This window comes from Pygocentrus nattereri, chromosome 27 (genome assembly GCF_015220715.1).
Source record: "Pygocentrus nattereri isolate fPygNat1 chromosome 27, fPygNat1.pri, whole genome shotgun sequence".
Lineage (NCBI taxonomy): Eukaryota > Metazoa > Chordata > Actinopteri > Characiformes > Serrasalmidae > Pygocentrus > Pygocentrus nattereri.
The window spans coordinates 15,222,271-15,237,448 of record NC_051237.1 but is presented as its reverse complement, the minus strand read 5'-3'; the positions used below and the strand labels follow the sequence as shown (position 1 = coordinate 15,237,448).

The window sequence follows — 15,178 nt, the reverse complement described above, 5'->3', positions numbered from 1 at the left end:
TTTCCTGATATCAGCTCTTCTCAGGCTTTAACGGTAGTGCCGAAGAAGCGACAGCGAGAGGAGCCGCTTCCAGATGTATTTAAATAAAATGTCTAAACTGGTGTTTTCAGCGCGTCCTCCGCGTCTCCACCTCGCTCTGCGCACATACACTCGCTATTTCTTCACTGGCCAGATTTAATTTCGCCAACTCTCTGAAAGAATTCACCAGCTGCGTCTATTTCTGGCCTCCCCTAGTTTTTTCCCGCCTGGCTGACGTCAGCAGAAAGTTATTTTCATGAATGGAGGGGGCGGTCACGAGGAGCCGGTGACGCGCGTGCTTGCGGAAGCGGAGAGTGGAATGTTGGTACACTGTTGTTGTTTTTGTAGTTTAATGTAGTTGGCGGTTCCGTTTGGGCTCGGCTCGGCTCGGGACACTCAGACCTGAAAACCTGCGACGAGCCACGGCGAACCCCTCGCTGTAGGATAACCCCCCTCAAGAGTGCGCTCTCCCGGCTAGAAATTCCGCGCTCACGAGGTAAGGTGGTGGTAAGGCGTTTTTTTCCCTGTTTGGAGATGTTTTGAAATTCCTGTCGAAATCGCTGATGTTCTCATGATGACGGAGCGGAGCCGAGCCCCATTCCAGATTATTCCGCGGTACAATTAATGGAATTGCTTTAAGATATCTCCTCTCGCTCAGCGCGGCCGGCTCTGTAGGGTAGACGGGTCGAGGTTTGTTGTTTGAAAGTTTTGGAAATGTGTGAGAGTAAAAAAGTGCTTAACGTGTGGACACGTGTGTGCGCTGAAGACCTGACAAGCAGCGCCTGCGAGCCGCGCTGAGCCTCCAGCGTCGCCTGGCTTCTTCCAAATGAGCACGAAAGTTCGGCTTGACCGGATAAATCTCAGTATTTAACGCACGTTTACGGGTTTCTTTGAAAAGACCGTTAAAAAGACAGCCGTTCGTTCGTTCGCACGGTCGAGGGCGAATTTGCCCGTTTTTTAATATTTTTGGACGGCGTCAGTGAAACTTCCCTGCTCGCTCTCCTTTTCTCGAGTAACCGATCCTTAATATTACGACATAAGGAAATAACACGTGGTGTGTCCTGTAGGATTTCTGGGACAAAGGGCACCTCAGCCGCCTCACGCCATATGAGGGGCTCTGGCGTGTTGGTGATCAGTAGTCGTGAAGTGTGCGGCCAATATCGGCTATTTGTTGTTATTGTGTTGGTGTCCAGGGCGCTGAGTGTCCAGGCGGCGGGCAGAGACCAGGGTGACGTTATGTCAGATGTGAGAGTTCACTCGCTCAGTCAGTCAGTCTGTCTGTCAGTCAGTCTGTCGCTGCGCTCTGAGGCGCTCACGCTGCCGCGGCCACGCCGCGTGTTTTTCGCTCCCTTTCAGAGGGTCTTCCGAAAGAAGGTCATCACTGTAGCCAGCGTTCCCCGCCGATGCCCTCGGCCAGTCCTCGTAGTTCGGTCATTCATGTAACCAAACTCATTTATATGAGCAAACTATTAATAGGCCGCTTCCATATGTGGACATAGGCGCGCTAGTTTCACAGTGTCTGAGGGAACTGCTTGCTTAGCGCGTAGCTGCGCTCAGCCACTCACTCAAACCCTGAAGGAACGTTTAGGAGCTGGTGCAGTAAATCTGCAGAGTGTTCATATTCAGGAACATTGGACAATAGTCCATTTTGTGGAGAGGTTAGTACTAGAGCTACGCCCTCATAGGAAAAGTGAGTCATAGCTGGATAATGTGATTCATTTCCACATGTGATAAAAGAGTTGTCATTAGGCCCTTCAAAGTGACACAACCCTCCTTCAATGTAAGCAATGCAAATGATTTCTCTGTCAGAGAGGAGACTCTGTGTATGGTATGTCTAAAACACGTCCATTTATGGATAATTAAAAAAAAAAGGGGCCATCGTCCAGTTACTTGTGAAGGAGTGCTCTCAGCATCTTCGTTAGTGGTGAGTCTGGCCTTTAGTTTTATTGTAATGCTTTGGCTCTTGAGATAAACCGTTACGCACTAGCCCTCTATGTAAGCTCCTGCTGCTGTAAATGAAGGGACCTGCCTCCTATGGGACCTTGATGTAATTCTGTCCGCTGGCCTGGCTGGGACCACAGCGAGGAGCAGTGGCTGTGTTGATTTCAGTTTTAAATGGGAACTGAAAAAAAGAAGCCGTTGCTGGGCTGAGATTACGCTCAAAACTTTCATAAAATATGTGCAGCGAAAGTGCAAAGTAACTTCCCATCTTGCCGCCAAGCTCATGGCTCAGTAAAGCAGCTGTATTTGCTCATCGATGACCTTTGCCCTCGTGATTTCTGTGGAAAACCTGGAGGAGGTGCACCCCGTGGCTCCTCTTTATGTCATACTGTACGCAGGCAGCGTGACCTCGTCTTGGGGTTTGCCTGACTCACAGCGGCTGAGGTGTCTATGGCGCTGACCTCCCACACCTATTGCGACGTCTGCCTGCCTCTTTTAGAAGCCGTGAGGAAGCGCATGCCTGTCTCCATCATAAGATGCACACGTGGGCTGGTCACCAGCATGGCCCACATAGCCCTGTCCTCACTGTTAGACGCGGCCTGTGCTCACGCAGCTTTGATTCATCAGCGTTTGATCACATGTCTTGCTGGAGGTCAGAGTGAATCGGAGTTGTGATATTTGTCAGCTGTATATTCAGCGTCTAAAGAGGACACACTGACGGTGCCTTAACAAAAGTTGCGGTAAGAACCACACAGCTGGGTAAATGGAAGCGGATGCTTACTGTACTCTGTGGTTTTGCAGAGCAGGCTTTGAAAGTGAATGAAACGGCGGTGGTTAGTGAATTAATGACTCAGAGTGAGATGCGGGGAACTCCAAAGTCTGAAACTTTCTTTTTGAGCAACAAGTCTTGACCAAGGCAGCAATATTAGCCTTAGTCATCATGAGAAAAGTTTATCTAATTTGACTAATTTCACTTCTGAAGGGTTAGAGGTCATGTTTGTTGTTGCGTTATCCCAGCAGCTAGTCACTGGCAGTGTGGAAGTGGATGGCTGACCCATATCTGACCGTTTCATCAGCTAGAGCATAGACAGTCAGTCAGCATGTGTAACTTATTAGCATGCTGATGCGTCTTGATTAGGGTGGGTAGGGGATGCATTAGCTCTTTCGGTGTCCCAGTGAGAGCTCTGTGGGGGTGTCTGAGCCACGACGTGCCAACTGCACCCTGCCCTTTTCCTGTTACTCTCACCAATTCCTGGATCTGAGAGGAGTGACCGCACCACACTGTGGTTTTGGGCTGTGGATGTGCCGTCTGGAGCTAAAAACCCATTTGGGTGATTCGATGTTTATGTTAGTAAGAAGCAGTGATGTATTTCACAAAGCAGTATTTCTATGGAAGATGGATAATTTAAGGCCAGCATGATCATTGTGCAATAGAAATAGCGTCAATCTTCCCTCCTGTTGGATAGGCTTGGCTTTGGGCTTAATTTGTCTGGCTAAATGGGAAATCCTGCTTTGGGAAGTACCTCCTGAACAAATGTAGCTTTACTATTCCAAGATATTCTCTCAGTCTCTAGACTATACATGCGTACCCATAACACAACACAGCGCTGTCGCATGTGATTTCTCTTCCAGGGATTCAGGTTTTTTTAACTGGTCTGTTTCAAACACCTGTATGATTTGCTGGGTTAGCAAGGCAGCTGAAAATAGATGTGTTACACATGTTTCTTCCTAAGGGACTGTGTTCACTGCTTTTTGCTCTTTACCCATGGTGTAATAGCTTCCCGTCGTCGTACATACTAGACTGCCTTGTCTTTGTTTTGTGCATGCTTTGCATTCCTCCGAATCCCTGCGTCCCAAGTTGGAAAAAAGTAGCTTTGCTCAGATATCTACCTCTCCTCCCTATCCGCAGAAAGTTCCGGTGATCACGCCAGCCCCGTTCCCCGTACTTTTCCTTCCGCCCCGCGAAACAACGGGATTTTCCAGGAAACGTCAGTTTGGGAGGGTGTGATTCCCTGCCGTTCGTCCTCGCTCTTACCAGTAAACAGCATGACTCACCGCTCAGCTATGCTCTCCGTTTCCTTTACATAATATCCCACCGAATGCGCTGCTACAGCGCTGTGGAGCACGGTGGGCAGGGTCCAGAGGAGACAGGCCTCTTCACCTCCCTGTGAAAAACAGCCGAAGCTCTGGAGCAGGGAGGAGCCAGCTCCTTCTAACTGGCCTCTCAGCAGAGCTAGTCTGCTTGGTGCGGAGCCTGCACAGTTAACTAGAGGGTAGAGAGACAGCAAAACAAACAGCTATTACAAACCAGCGTGCCAATTATCATGGCAGCGTAAGCACAGGTGCCTTTGAAGTACTGTTTGACATCGCCTGAGGTCTGGTCTAATACATTACCTTTCATTGAACTCATCATGCTTTGAACTTGTGTAGAAGCCTCTTTGCTGAAACACGACGGTTTCACAGTTCACAACAACAACAGTGGCTTCAGATTCCATAGTGAGTCTGGGACTTTCTGAAAAGGCCTTTAAATCTCAGCACAAATAGGGCAATTATATCACTGTCTGGGCCTAAAGACAACCATACAATGGTTAAACCCAGACCATGTAATGCTTGACGAATATTATTGCTGTTGGCCTGATATTTAGTCATAAATGATTCTGTTGCTTTGTTTTATTGGGATCAAACAAAGCTGCGCCAGTAAGCATGACGCAGAGACTTGTTGCACTTTACATCCTCACAAGTAATGGAAAATGTTAAGGATTTGGCAGTAAACTTTTTCTAGCATGGGGTTTTTCCTTTTTTGTGAAACCCAGCACTGCGCACAATTATTTTCACAATAATATTATTGACTGTAGACACCTCATGTGCTTTAATACAGTGACTAACCTCCTCATGATACCACCTACGTATTTAAACACAGGGTGATGACCATCTTTCCCTTGTGATCAATGAAAGGTTTCAGTTCTGTTTCATCTGCTTATTCCAGATGGTGTCTTAATATTTCCCTAACCAAGATAGCATTTTATAGAGCAGCGATTCTAGCTGGATGATGCTGAGTGTTCTTTGCTGGGCCAGAAAGAGCTCAGAAGTGTCTTCTGCCTGATTAAAGTTTCTCTGATGCTATGAAGTTCCTTTTTTACTTAGAGATGGCACAATGCCACTTTTCCCTTTTCAGTGCTGATACTAAAACATTGAGCAATGGCTGATACCAATACAGATACAGTATTTTTCATTTAAAACTACAAAGGGAATGATTTTTAATTATGCAATTTACTCACGGTGAAGCAGGCTGTCGTACTCAAACTACTCTATGACCCCATAGGAAGAAATACACAGCGTACATCACATCACACTATTTGAGGCGAGTTCAGGCTAGATTTGTTGCAAGGTTTGAAACTTTTTCTTTTTTTCCCTCCATTATTTTCTGCTGTTATTTGTCTAATACTGAAACCCATCAATATTCATATGCTGCCTCTGTTTTTGCCCAGTATTTTTATTTAGCAGGTCCTCAGCGTTGTGACCAAGGGATAGAGTGCTGATTAAGTGTTCCTTTACTTTGAGTCATTCAGTCAGCTTCAGCTGTAGCTTTGACCAGTACCGCTGTTATTGCTTACACAGCCAATATTGTCATGTTGCAGCTATTAACACTGGACAGATGAAAAGCCAGGGACCGATAGTTACTGGTGCAGTAGCTCATGTCTTGGATAGAAAAAAGTAAAATCAAGTAAAGTCATTTCATGTTGCGTAAGTATGATGCAACATATTTACATTTGCGGTATGAAGTGTGGTAAACATCTCTGTTAGAAGGCTTAAAGCAGGGACGGAGGTAAGATCAATATTATGGATTCCAGTAAAAGAAGTTTATGATTTTAAATTCCTGACGAAAACCACAATAGTGATGAAACTGTGATCTCACTCGAGCAACTGATGAATGAAATGATAACACACTCGATGGCATAATCATCGCAGTAACTCAGACTGACTCATGACTCATCTTTGGATGATGGAGTACAGCTGAATGCCATATACATATATGATACAGTGGTAGTTCAAGCAACTGAATAGTAATAAAGTAATATTAGAGTGATGGTCAGAAGACTTGACTGATAAAAGTAACATTTACAGTTCAGCATTTTTGAACTGCTCAGTGTTTGTAATTATCATAGCTTTTCAAAACAGTGAAGTTTGTCAGTCATGCACTCAAAGTAATCAGGCATCCACATCACTTTAGTTGTTGCAAGATCGGTAAACGCTGACAAAATTGTGGGGCCTTGAACCTTTGGTCCTAATCCAAGTGGCCTTTGGGTTACTTGAGTTTGAAAACATCAGTTGTCAGCATATATTTTAACTGGAAGAGTAACTGACGTCAGTGTAGTTCTTCTGTGTCGGAGGCTTTTAGACGGACCAATAGGCAATCATGTCTAAAAGGTTCTTTTTTTTTTTTTTTTAAATCTTGATTTGGACTGCATATACAGTTCAGTCATTTCTGCAAATGATCAAATAGCAATAATACGCATCAATGAGGAGAAAAAGGAAAGAAAATTCTGTCAGAAGCAGCTGAAGTTACTGTTGGCCACATGTAAGGAAACTTCTTTTTATAATACATACAATGTACATAATTGTACATAATACAGTCTTTTACGCTCAGATCTTTAGACTTTATTCCATTGCTGTCTTTCATGAACTAGCACTTTTGGTAGAAATGGAGATATAGAAAGTTAAAATGTTGGAATTTAAAACTGCTAACATACGAAAGTAAGAATATGCTGAGGTTAAGGAACTGATTTGCCTAACTCTCTTCAGGCTATTCTGAAGGTGAGAAAGTTATGCGGGAAAGACATTAAGTATGCAGCTTTTCCCAATGGAAAGCGGTGGCCCCTTAAACCTTGCCCAGTGTGTGTGTGTAGTGAGGAATGTGGCTCTGTTATCCCCACTTCGTGCACTCTCCATGGCTTCTCTCCCAAGGCTCTTTCCCTGTGACATGTTTTTCTGTTTTCCTAGCCTGGCTCTTGATAGCCAGAATAAGAGGTCCAGTGTTTCTGTAGCCTGTTGAACGTGCGCCGCCAGAGGCAGCGGCGAACCGTGTGGGGTGGGGGGTGGTGGTGAAAATGCACCCGTTGTTCTGCAGTAGAAATGATGAAAACGTGGCCTTGGGATGCTAGGGCTTTTCCTCTTTAGTGGGATTGCACAGGAAAAGGGGGCCCCGCTCTGGTCAGGTCACTTCACTTCCCACTGCAAATGGAAAGGGGGGGGAGGAGCGTGACCACACGCCGTTGGAATTTGAAGGAAATTCACTCTATATGTGTGTGTGTGTGTGTATGAGAGAGAGAGAGCGCTGAAAGGCTGAAGGCCCAATGTATAGCGAGAAAGGGGGGGTCTTCTTTTGCATTCGCTTCGATGGGTCTTCCCTGGAAAGAAAAGCAGGGGCTCCCCCCTTGACGCAGCCCTTTTAAAAAGAGCCATTCCAAGCCAACTTGCTGTCTAGGAATGCTCCTCTCATTGCTGCTGGCCTTGCGTCATTTGTCACATACTTTTTCTTTCTGGCATTAACCCTTGGGGACTGCTCAGTTTTCCATGTTCCATGTGGGAAAAGCACAAGTGACGTCATCATCTCATACATGCATACCATTGCTAAAATTCATAATATTGCTATATAAGGTTCTAACTGTCTTTTTACTGATGGTTTCAGTGTACTGTCTGCACTATAATTAGTTTTGTACTTCACTATTTCAATCTGAATAAAATGTGTGGCCAGGCCCATATGGGACCTTACGCTGAGGGCCAGATGGTATGAATCAAGACTTGTGCGTATTTCTCATGTGGTGTTAAGTTTCAACTGTGCGGTTCATTATCTGTGCTGAACCTGACCGAGGATCCCTAAACTGCAGTCTTTGATCCCGTCATGGCTAAACCATTCGGACTGCCGGTTAATGCATGACAGGTGTACCTTAATGAAACCAACCATGAGAGTGACTAAGAGCTTACTCTCATAGCACAAACCTTAGCCTTTACATGCTACTCAATGTAGCAGATCAACCATGTCACAAGGAAATCTACAGTATCCAGATTTTTATAGTTATGATTATTCCTTTACATACTTTGAACGTTACTGTTTTCTTTAAAAGAACATATACAGTACTGTGCAAAAGTCAGACGTGAGAGACCACCATTCATTGAATTTGTACTTTGTAACTGTAATTAAGACCAAGTTTTTCATTTTTCAGGAGATATTTCTGAGAAGGTGAGATATAAAGACGATCCACTGGCATAAGAAAGAGGAAAATTGAAAGAAAAAAAAAGTGAAAAAACAAGAGTTTCCCAAAAAAATTATAAAAAGTTAGGCCATAGAGAAAACAAGGCTCTTAAACACTGTGCCAGACCTGGCAGGCCACCAAAACTGACACCATCAGATAAACAGTACTTAAAGCTGTTGTCTTTGAGAGAGAGGAGAAGAAAAAAGCTTCACTCTTGATCTGGAGAAATCCGCAGGTCCATACATTTACTGTGAGATGACTTAATGGGATAGGTTTGAAAGGATGCGTAGGTGACAAGAAGCTGTTACTGAGAAAAGGAATCGGATGACAAAAAGAAATACAAATCAAACAAGAAAGCTGTGGGTGTTCTCAGAACAATGGTCTGACCACCCCGGAGTCCAGACCTCAGCATCATTGAATCCTGAGAATCAGGGAAAAATGCAACCAACTTCTAAGACTGAACTTTTGAGGTGGAAAAAAAAAACCTCTCCAAATGACACTAAATACTGAAAAGAATGTCTTGTACTTAATGCTGAGTTGACTGGAAGTTAATAAGTGAAGGGTGATCTTTTGGAAAGAGCATTTTCCCCAACAGTAACTATATAACAGTAGTATAACAATATTATATATCAATTTCAGTTCATATAAGTACATTCTACACAATGTGGAAGATGTGAATAAGGACAGAGGAATGTAGAGACACCAGCACAATCACAGATTACTAGGAACAGATACGTGACTGCCTAGGAACGGATGTTTTCCTCTGAATAAAGGATTAACAACCCGGGGGGACAAATCACTCTTCTTTTGATCGTCAGTAGTGAGCACGATGCTGCTGTTGAGCTTGACCCTAGAGTCTTTTCCCTGTTAATGAGGCATCACTTATCACGTTTCCACTTAAATTGCATTGTTGGCAGAATTTTATGGTTAGCACACTGAGCTAAATATAACCAGCAGAGTTAAATAAGGGCATGAAGCAAGCCAGGAAAGCCCAGTGTAACAGAATCCAGTCTGTCAGCCGCACTCCTAAACCTGATAAAGTACATTGTCTAAAAACAAAAATACAACAGTGACTTTGTAAGGGAAACTATTTGCGAGTGACACAGTGCCTTCTGGAATGTTCCGCATATCTCCTGCATAAAAAAAAAAAGGACTGTATGGTCTCGGCTTAGCAGAAACGAATCCCAACACGTTCCAAAAAAAGGTGCATGACCAGTTTTCTGCCATACTTTGTTGGCTTTTTAGGGTGATGATTGCTCCTTTAGAAAAGATGCAATTAGAGGCTTAAAGGTGTGATGTAACTTTGGCGTACAGAAAAGCCAAATGCATTTTAGGAAGATTCTAGATGAACATAGACATACAAACCTAAGCATACACAAAATGAAGACAGAGATAAAGCAGGTGTTTCTGCTCAAATGCCTTGTGTAAATAGCAGTGTTTCATAAGCGTCCTTTATCAGCATTACCCATCTTTGGGAGCTGTATACTGGGTTTCTTGAAGTTGCCCACCATGTGTGCCGACGTTATGAATGAACCCAGTTTACCATCGGGCTGCTCATGTGACCAGCACTCCCACACCCATTAGCCGGGTGTCTCCATGGCAGCACTCTTCAACAGAGTTCACGGTGCATTCTGACACTGAATAAGACACTCCTGAAATGGAGACTGTTGAACGTTGGTTTTTTTTTGGTCATATTTTGTCTTATTTTGGCTGTGATGTCTGTCTTGAAACTGCAAACTCCTCGGTACAGAAAGGCCTTTTTAAAGCTCGCTTGAGCAAAAAATAACCTGGCGCGGATAGCTGAGCAGAGAGATCAGACAAAGCCTCATGTTGAGGGCTGACCTGCTTCTATTATTGTACTCGCAATGGTCTAGTGAACTACATTGTGAGAATGCTCCCTCAGCAAGTAAACAGGGTTGCCCTTGTCTGGAGCTCGGTTTGTGGGGCAGTGCTGACCTCTGGCGGCCAGCATGCAGAACTGTTGGCTGACTTCATTTATTGAAGAGCAGTATATATCAGTCTTAGTCCCCATGCTCCTTAGTCTGTATATTGGTCTTCCAGTCTTAGTCACCATGCTCCTCCTCTGGCACCCTTTATTCGAGTCATCATGCAACTTCACAGGTGCATTAAAGTATAAGCACATGTTTCAATGACCATCTACTGCTTGAGACTTACTCTGATCCTTGAGGGCCACAGAGCTGTGCAGTCTGGCACTTGTATGCTTTCCAACGTCTGATTCAACCCATCAACTAATTACTAAGCTCCATATTAACTATCAACTGTTTTTTTCTTTTCTTTTTTCAGACTGTGCATTGCTGTTGCCCTCCAGAACTAGATTTCGCATCAAGCCAGATGTACAGTACGTTTTTGTACTTCATGCAATAATGAATCCTCTCCATTCTCTTTTCACAGGCATTTCTTAGAGCTTCTGACCAGCTGCTTGCATGCAGGGTATGACGACTCATTTTAAACCCAGCAAAGCTTTAAAGGTAAGCTTTCTTTTCAGTGTTGTGGGACATTTTCCCAGGCCCAGATTAAGCTTAAGCATAAAAAAGGATTTTTGTGTAAAAACAGACACGCACACTTGCAATAAAGGTTTATTTAAGCTATGGTATTATGGTTTGCTCCGAGGTTCAGCTTAAGCTGTGTCTGGGACTCTGTCCCTACAAGCAGTACGTTTAGAGTCATGGTGTTTTATACTCTTCTGCCTCTGTTGCAGGTAAAGAAGGAGGCGGGTGAGAATGCGCCGGCGCTCAGTGACGATGAGCTGGTGGCCATGTCGGTGCGGGAGCTGAACCAGCACCTGCGCGGCCTTACCAAGGAGGACGTGGTGCGACTGAAGCAGCGGCGGCGCACGCTGAAGAACCGCGGCTATGCCGCCAGCTGCCGCATTAAACGTGTCACGCAGAAGGAGGAGCTGGAACGGCAGAAGACGGAGTTGCAGCAGGAGGTGGACAAGCTGGCCCGGGAGAACGCCAGTATGCGGCTGGAGCTGGATGCCCTGCGTGCCAAATACGAGGCGCTGCAGTGCTTCGCCCGGACTGTGGCCCGTGGGCCGCTCTCGCCGGGAAAGGTGGCTGCCACCACCAGCGTCATCACCATCGTCAAGTCGAACAACCACAGCCCCAGCTCCCCGCCATTCTCCACGCCGTCATAGGAGGACGGGAGGAATGCAGGACGGTCCATCTGGTCCAGCTCAGTTTTCCAAACCCCTGGCCTGGCCTGCATCCACCCAACCCGTGGCTGAGAAGGACGCTCAGTGACTAGACTTGAGGGGGTGGGGTGGGGGAAGGGAGGCTGACTCTGTGTGACAGCAGACTGCGTTGACTTCTCTTTCTCTCTCTTTGTTTCTCTGTCTCTGTCTCTCCCTCTCTCTCTCTCACACACTCACACACACACACACACACACACACACACACACACACACACACACACACACACACAAACCTTTCTACGTTGTCTGTGCACTGTGCTCTAAAAACCTCCGGCACCGGCAGGGCACACTGGCCTCTTTCCCTCTTTCTACTCTGAGACTTAGCAGAAACAAGACTTGCTGAAAGTGGGACTAAGTACTTGATTTAACCTGCCATGGCAGTCTGTGATAGCTCTGATGCCTGTGGTATCTTGCATTTTACATCAGAGATTAAAGATATGTTAGCATTGTAGAACGTTCACTATACTATATTCTTGTTGATATTATGCTTGTTTGTCTAAGTAGTTTAAACTATGGCAAAAAACCTTTTGTTGCCTCCATTGGCAACAGATTAATGAGTAGATTCTATCAGCTTTTCATCTGAACCTTGATATTGCCATCCATATGTGAAGACAAAATATGGTTTCAGCACTGAAATTAGGACCCATAATCTGCTTCATACTTAAGGGATATCAGAAACCGTTGAAAAACTGGTGAAGAGTAGAAACTAAGGCAGGGAAGTTCTAGCCATCGAAAGCTATGTGGTTAGCTGTAGAATAATCCTGTACTTAATTCACAATTTAGACAAGGGCGATGCAAATGGAGTGAACTACAGGGAAAAACAGGTTAGTGGCTCTTAGCAATTTCAACACATGAAATGTATGAATAGCACTTATTTTATTATTAAATTACAGTTTGATACTACAAAAGCACTTGCAAAGTGGAGTTATGTATAGATATAAGAGTGAAAGTCTAGACACTTCTTGAATACAGTGACTACTTGTATAAGTCAATCATAAGATTAACCCTTCGTTGAATGTTATCCTCCGTTAGCATTAGCTAAAGGGTACATTTAGTTGGTCAGGTATCTTGGAAAAGATATGCACACTCTTTCCCAGTTTTGTTTTCCTCACCCGCGCCATAATGAATGGTAGGTAATCCATATTGGATATAGAGATTATGGGAGCTGCCTTGGCAAAGTAATGCAAGTCCATTATTACCTGTATATTACAGAACTTAAGCTATGGCCTCATGAATGAAAATATCATCCAACTTCGATTTCACACAGAGAATTCCGTCCATGTAGAAAGCATTCCTACTGCTAGGTCACGAGAGGTGGCACTGCCGGTGTTGGTAATCCCTGATTAAACGTTTATAAAATCGCAAATACTTTGAAATTTCGACACAGACTCTTGGGTAAAGACCATCCTGACGTTTTGACTTGAATTGAGGTTTCATGTTTATTCACTTTTCAGAAAATTAGTTCAAGAGGATATATTCTGACTCTCAGTGTCTTAGTGAAATGACTAGTTAGTAGTAAGTGAGAGAGGTGTTGTCTGGATCGTCTCTTACCCAAGTGACTATGACTGTTCCTTCTTCTCCATTTCCCTGTAGTGGAGAGCACCGGGGGAAGACTGTGCTGCTGTGTAGCTCACTGCTGGCCTCGGCTCAGTGAGCTACTGCTGTGCTTTTAGCATACTTACATATTTTGTATCTTCTCTGACGTTTTATATGTCCTTTTTATGTTCAAATGCTCGTTTGTTGTTTTCTAATGTTCCTGTGTGATTATCTCTGTATTTTACATGGTTTAGGGCATGACACGCATATCTTGGGAGTAGTGTGATGTTGTGACAGTCTAAGTTCAGTTTTACTTGCTTGATTTCTTTCAGTTGTATAATCTTCTCTGAGACTTCGGACACAACAGCCATTCTCGCTTTAAAAACGCTGCTTGCAAATAAGCACGTCTAATTAGTTGGTCAGCTCCTAAATCTAGCAGTGTTCATGGTGATCCAGCGCTTTTGGCTCACACAGACGCTTGTGCTATTTTTGTCACAATATGAATTGTAAAAGAAAATGCATAATTCCAGTATTCACAGGGTTGTAAGACATTGTTGTGGTTGGTTATAAACCGACAGACTGTGTGTCTACGGAGCGCGTGGCCACATTGACTAACAACATGCAGTTTTTTTTTAAAAATATAAATGTCACAGTTGCTGTGTTTGGCGTAGATTGTAACCACAGATGTGTTTTCCCCAGTTTTACTCTACTCATAGACCACAAAGGCATTCTGAAAAAGCCCAAAAATTCCCAGCCTCGTGCCCACTTTTTTCAGTTCCTGTTATGTGGAAGCCATTTATTATTTCCCCATAAACTCTTACTCTCAGTTCCTCATCAGATTTCTGTTCAATTTGGTCATTTTCTAGTTGATTCAGATGTTTAAAGAAAACTGACAAAACGGCTCTTTTCGTGCTTTTTACTGACATCTGGTGGTGATCTTTCAAAATGCTGTGAATAATGCTGGTGAATCCAAGCCACTGCCTCTCCCTGCTTTGACGGCAGAGGCATTGTTTTTTCTTTAATGGATCTCGGCTACCACCAAAAGTGATCTGCTACTTCAGTTTTTTTTCTTCCAGAGTACTAAACAAGTCCATTCTAGCAGGCAGATCATAAACGTCCCCATTTGTTCTAATTGGGCCTTGTCGCACTCAAACCAGGGCACATGCAGCTCTAAAATGGTGCCAGGGCTCTGTTGGCCAGTTTGGATGCCACTTCTTGCTGCACACAGTCAAATCGCTATGGGTGCAATCTGATGCTGAAGAAAGGACCTGGGAACTCTGACGTCTCTTCACAAAAAAAGCGGCCTTGTTGTCTTCTGGACAAAGGTGTACTTTTCCGTACCAGGATTCATCTGTAGTTCCTTCTCATTTCCCTCCTAACATAGTCCATGGTGAGCATAGCATCTTAGCTAAGTGGGTACTTCTTGGTCGTTATATTCTGTGTATGCTGTATGTGGCCTTTTAGGCTGAACAGGTTAAATTATTCTATATTTTACACATGACTATATCTATTTTTGAAAAGTATATTATATATGCGCTCAGACAGTCCTTAAAGCTATTTACCATGAACGCACATAGGAATTTTAACCAATGCTCTTGAGCATACTTGCCTATAAACAGAGAGGAAATTCTTGATAAGGTATGCTGCTCCAAATTATTATGTCGTAATTGTCAATGTCAAGGTTGAATGAACAGGTAATGGAGGAAGAAGTCATATTAACTGTAGTTGAAAGTAGTGTGTATAAGGAGCTTGAGCTTGGCATCATTTATGTACTGTAAAGGCTGAGGTAGTGATTTGTTTTAATGGGCAACCGCAGACAAAAGTTTAGTTCTAGTAGGTTTGAGGCGTAAATCTAAACTGCTCTACATTCAAAGGTGATTGTAAATACAGACAAGAAAGGCAGCAAACCTAGGCTTAGATTAGTCCTACTATCATGATTTACATCATTAATCTGTTTGTATGTATTACATTTGAACTTTGATATTTATTTTGATTTTCTTTTTTTTTTATTTTCAACCTCTAAATTATTTTATTTACTTTTTTTTTTTTCCTCCAATGAACTACCCTCATGTACAAATAAAATGAGTCTCTATTTTCCACTCTGGCTGAAAATAAGGAGGTAAATTATTCCTGTACATAGTATGCCGTGTCCATTTTGTACTTTTAAATAAAGCTTCCTCATTTAACCAGGTGTCAGTGATTGAAAGTGTCCAGA

The 15,178-nt window shown here is 43.7% G+C and overlaps 2 protein-coding genes across 4 annotated transcripts in view; one reads left to right on the top strand and one right to left on the bottom strand.

Moving 5' to 3' along the window:
* Positions 1–3,986, bottom strand: part of ints1 (integrator complex subunit 1) — a 39,076-nt gene extending 35,090 nt beyond the window's left edge. Inside the window, exon 1 of the mRNA XM_017707501.2 lies at positions 3,850–3,986. The gene's annotated coding sequence lies outside the window, so the exon portion shown is untranslated. The remainder of the gene's footprint in view (positions 1–3,849) is intronic.
* Positions 350–15,149, top strand: mafk (v-maf avian musculoaponeurotic fibrosarcoma oncogene homolog K). Of its 3 annotated transcripts, none has more exons than XM_017707503.2 (3): positions 350–514; positions 10,626–10,702; positions 10,933–15,149. In XM_017707503.2, exons 2-3 carry the CDS (start codon positions 10,658–10,660, stop codon positions 11,368–11,370), a joined length of 483 nt encoding a protein of 160 aa, XP_017562992.1. In that variant the 5' UTR covers positions 350–514; positions 10,626–10,657; the 3' UTR covers positions 11,371–15,149. The 3 variants fall into 3 exon arrangements, with proteins under 3 accessions (XP_017562992.1, XP_017562994.1, XP_017562993.1); XM_017707505.2 differs by lacking the exon at positions 350–514 and adding an exon at positions 1,478–1,942; XM_017707504.2 differs by lacking the exon at positions 350–514 and adding an exon at positions 2,008–2,699.
* Positions 15,150–15,178: the final 29 nt, after the last annotated feature.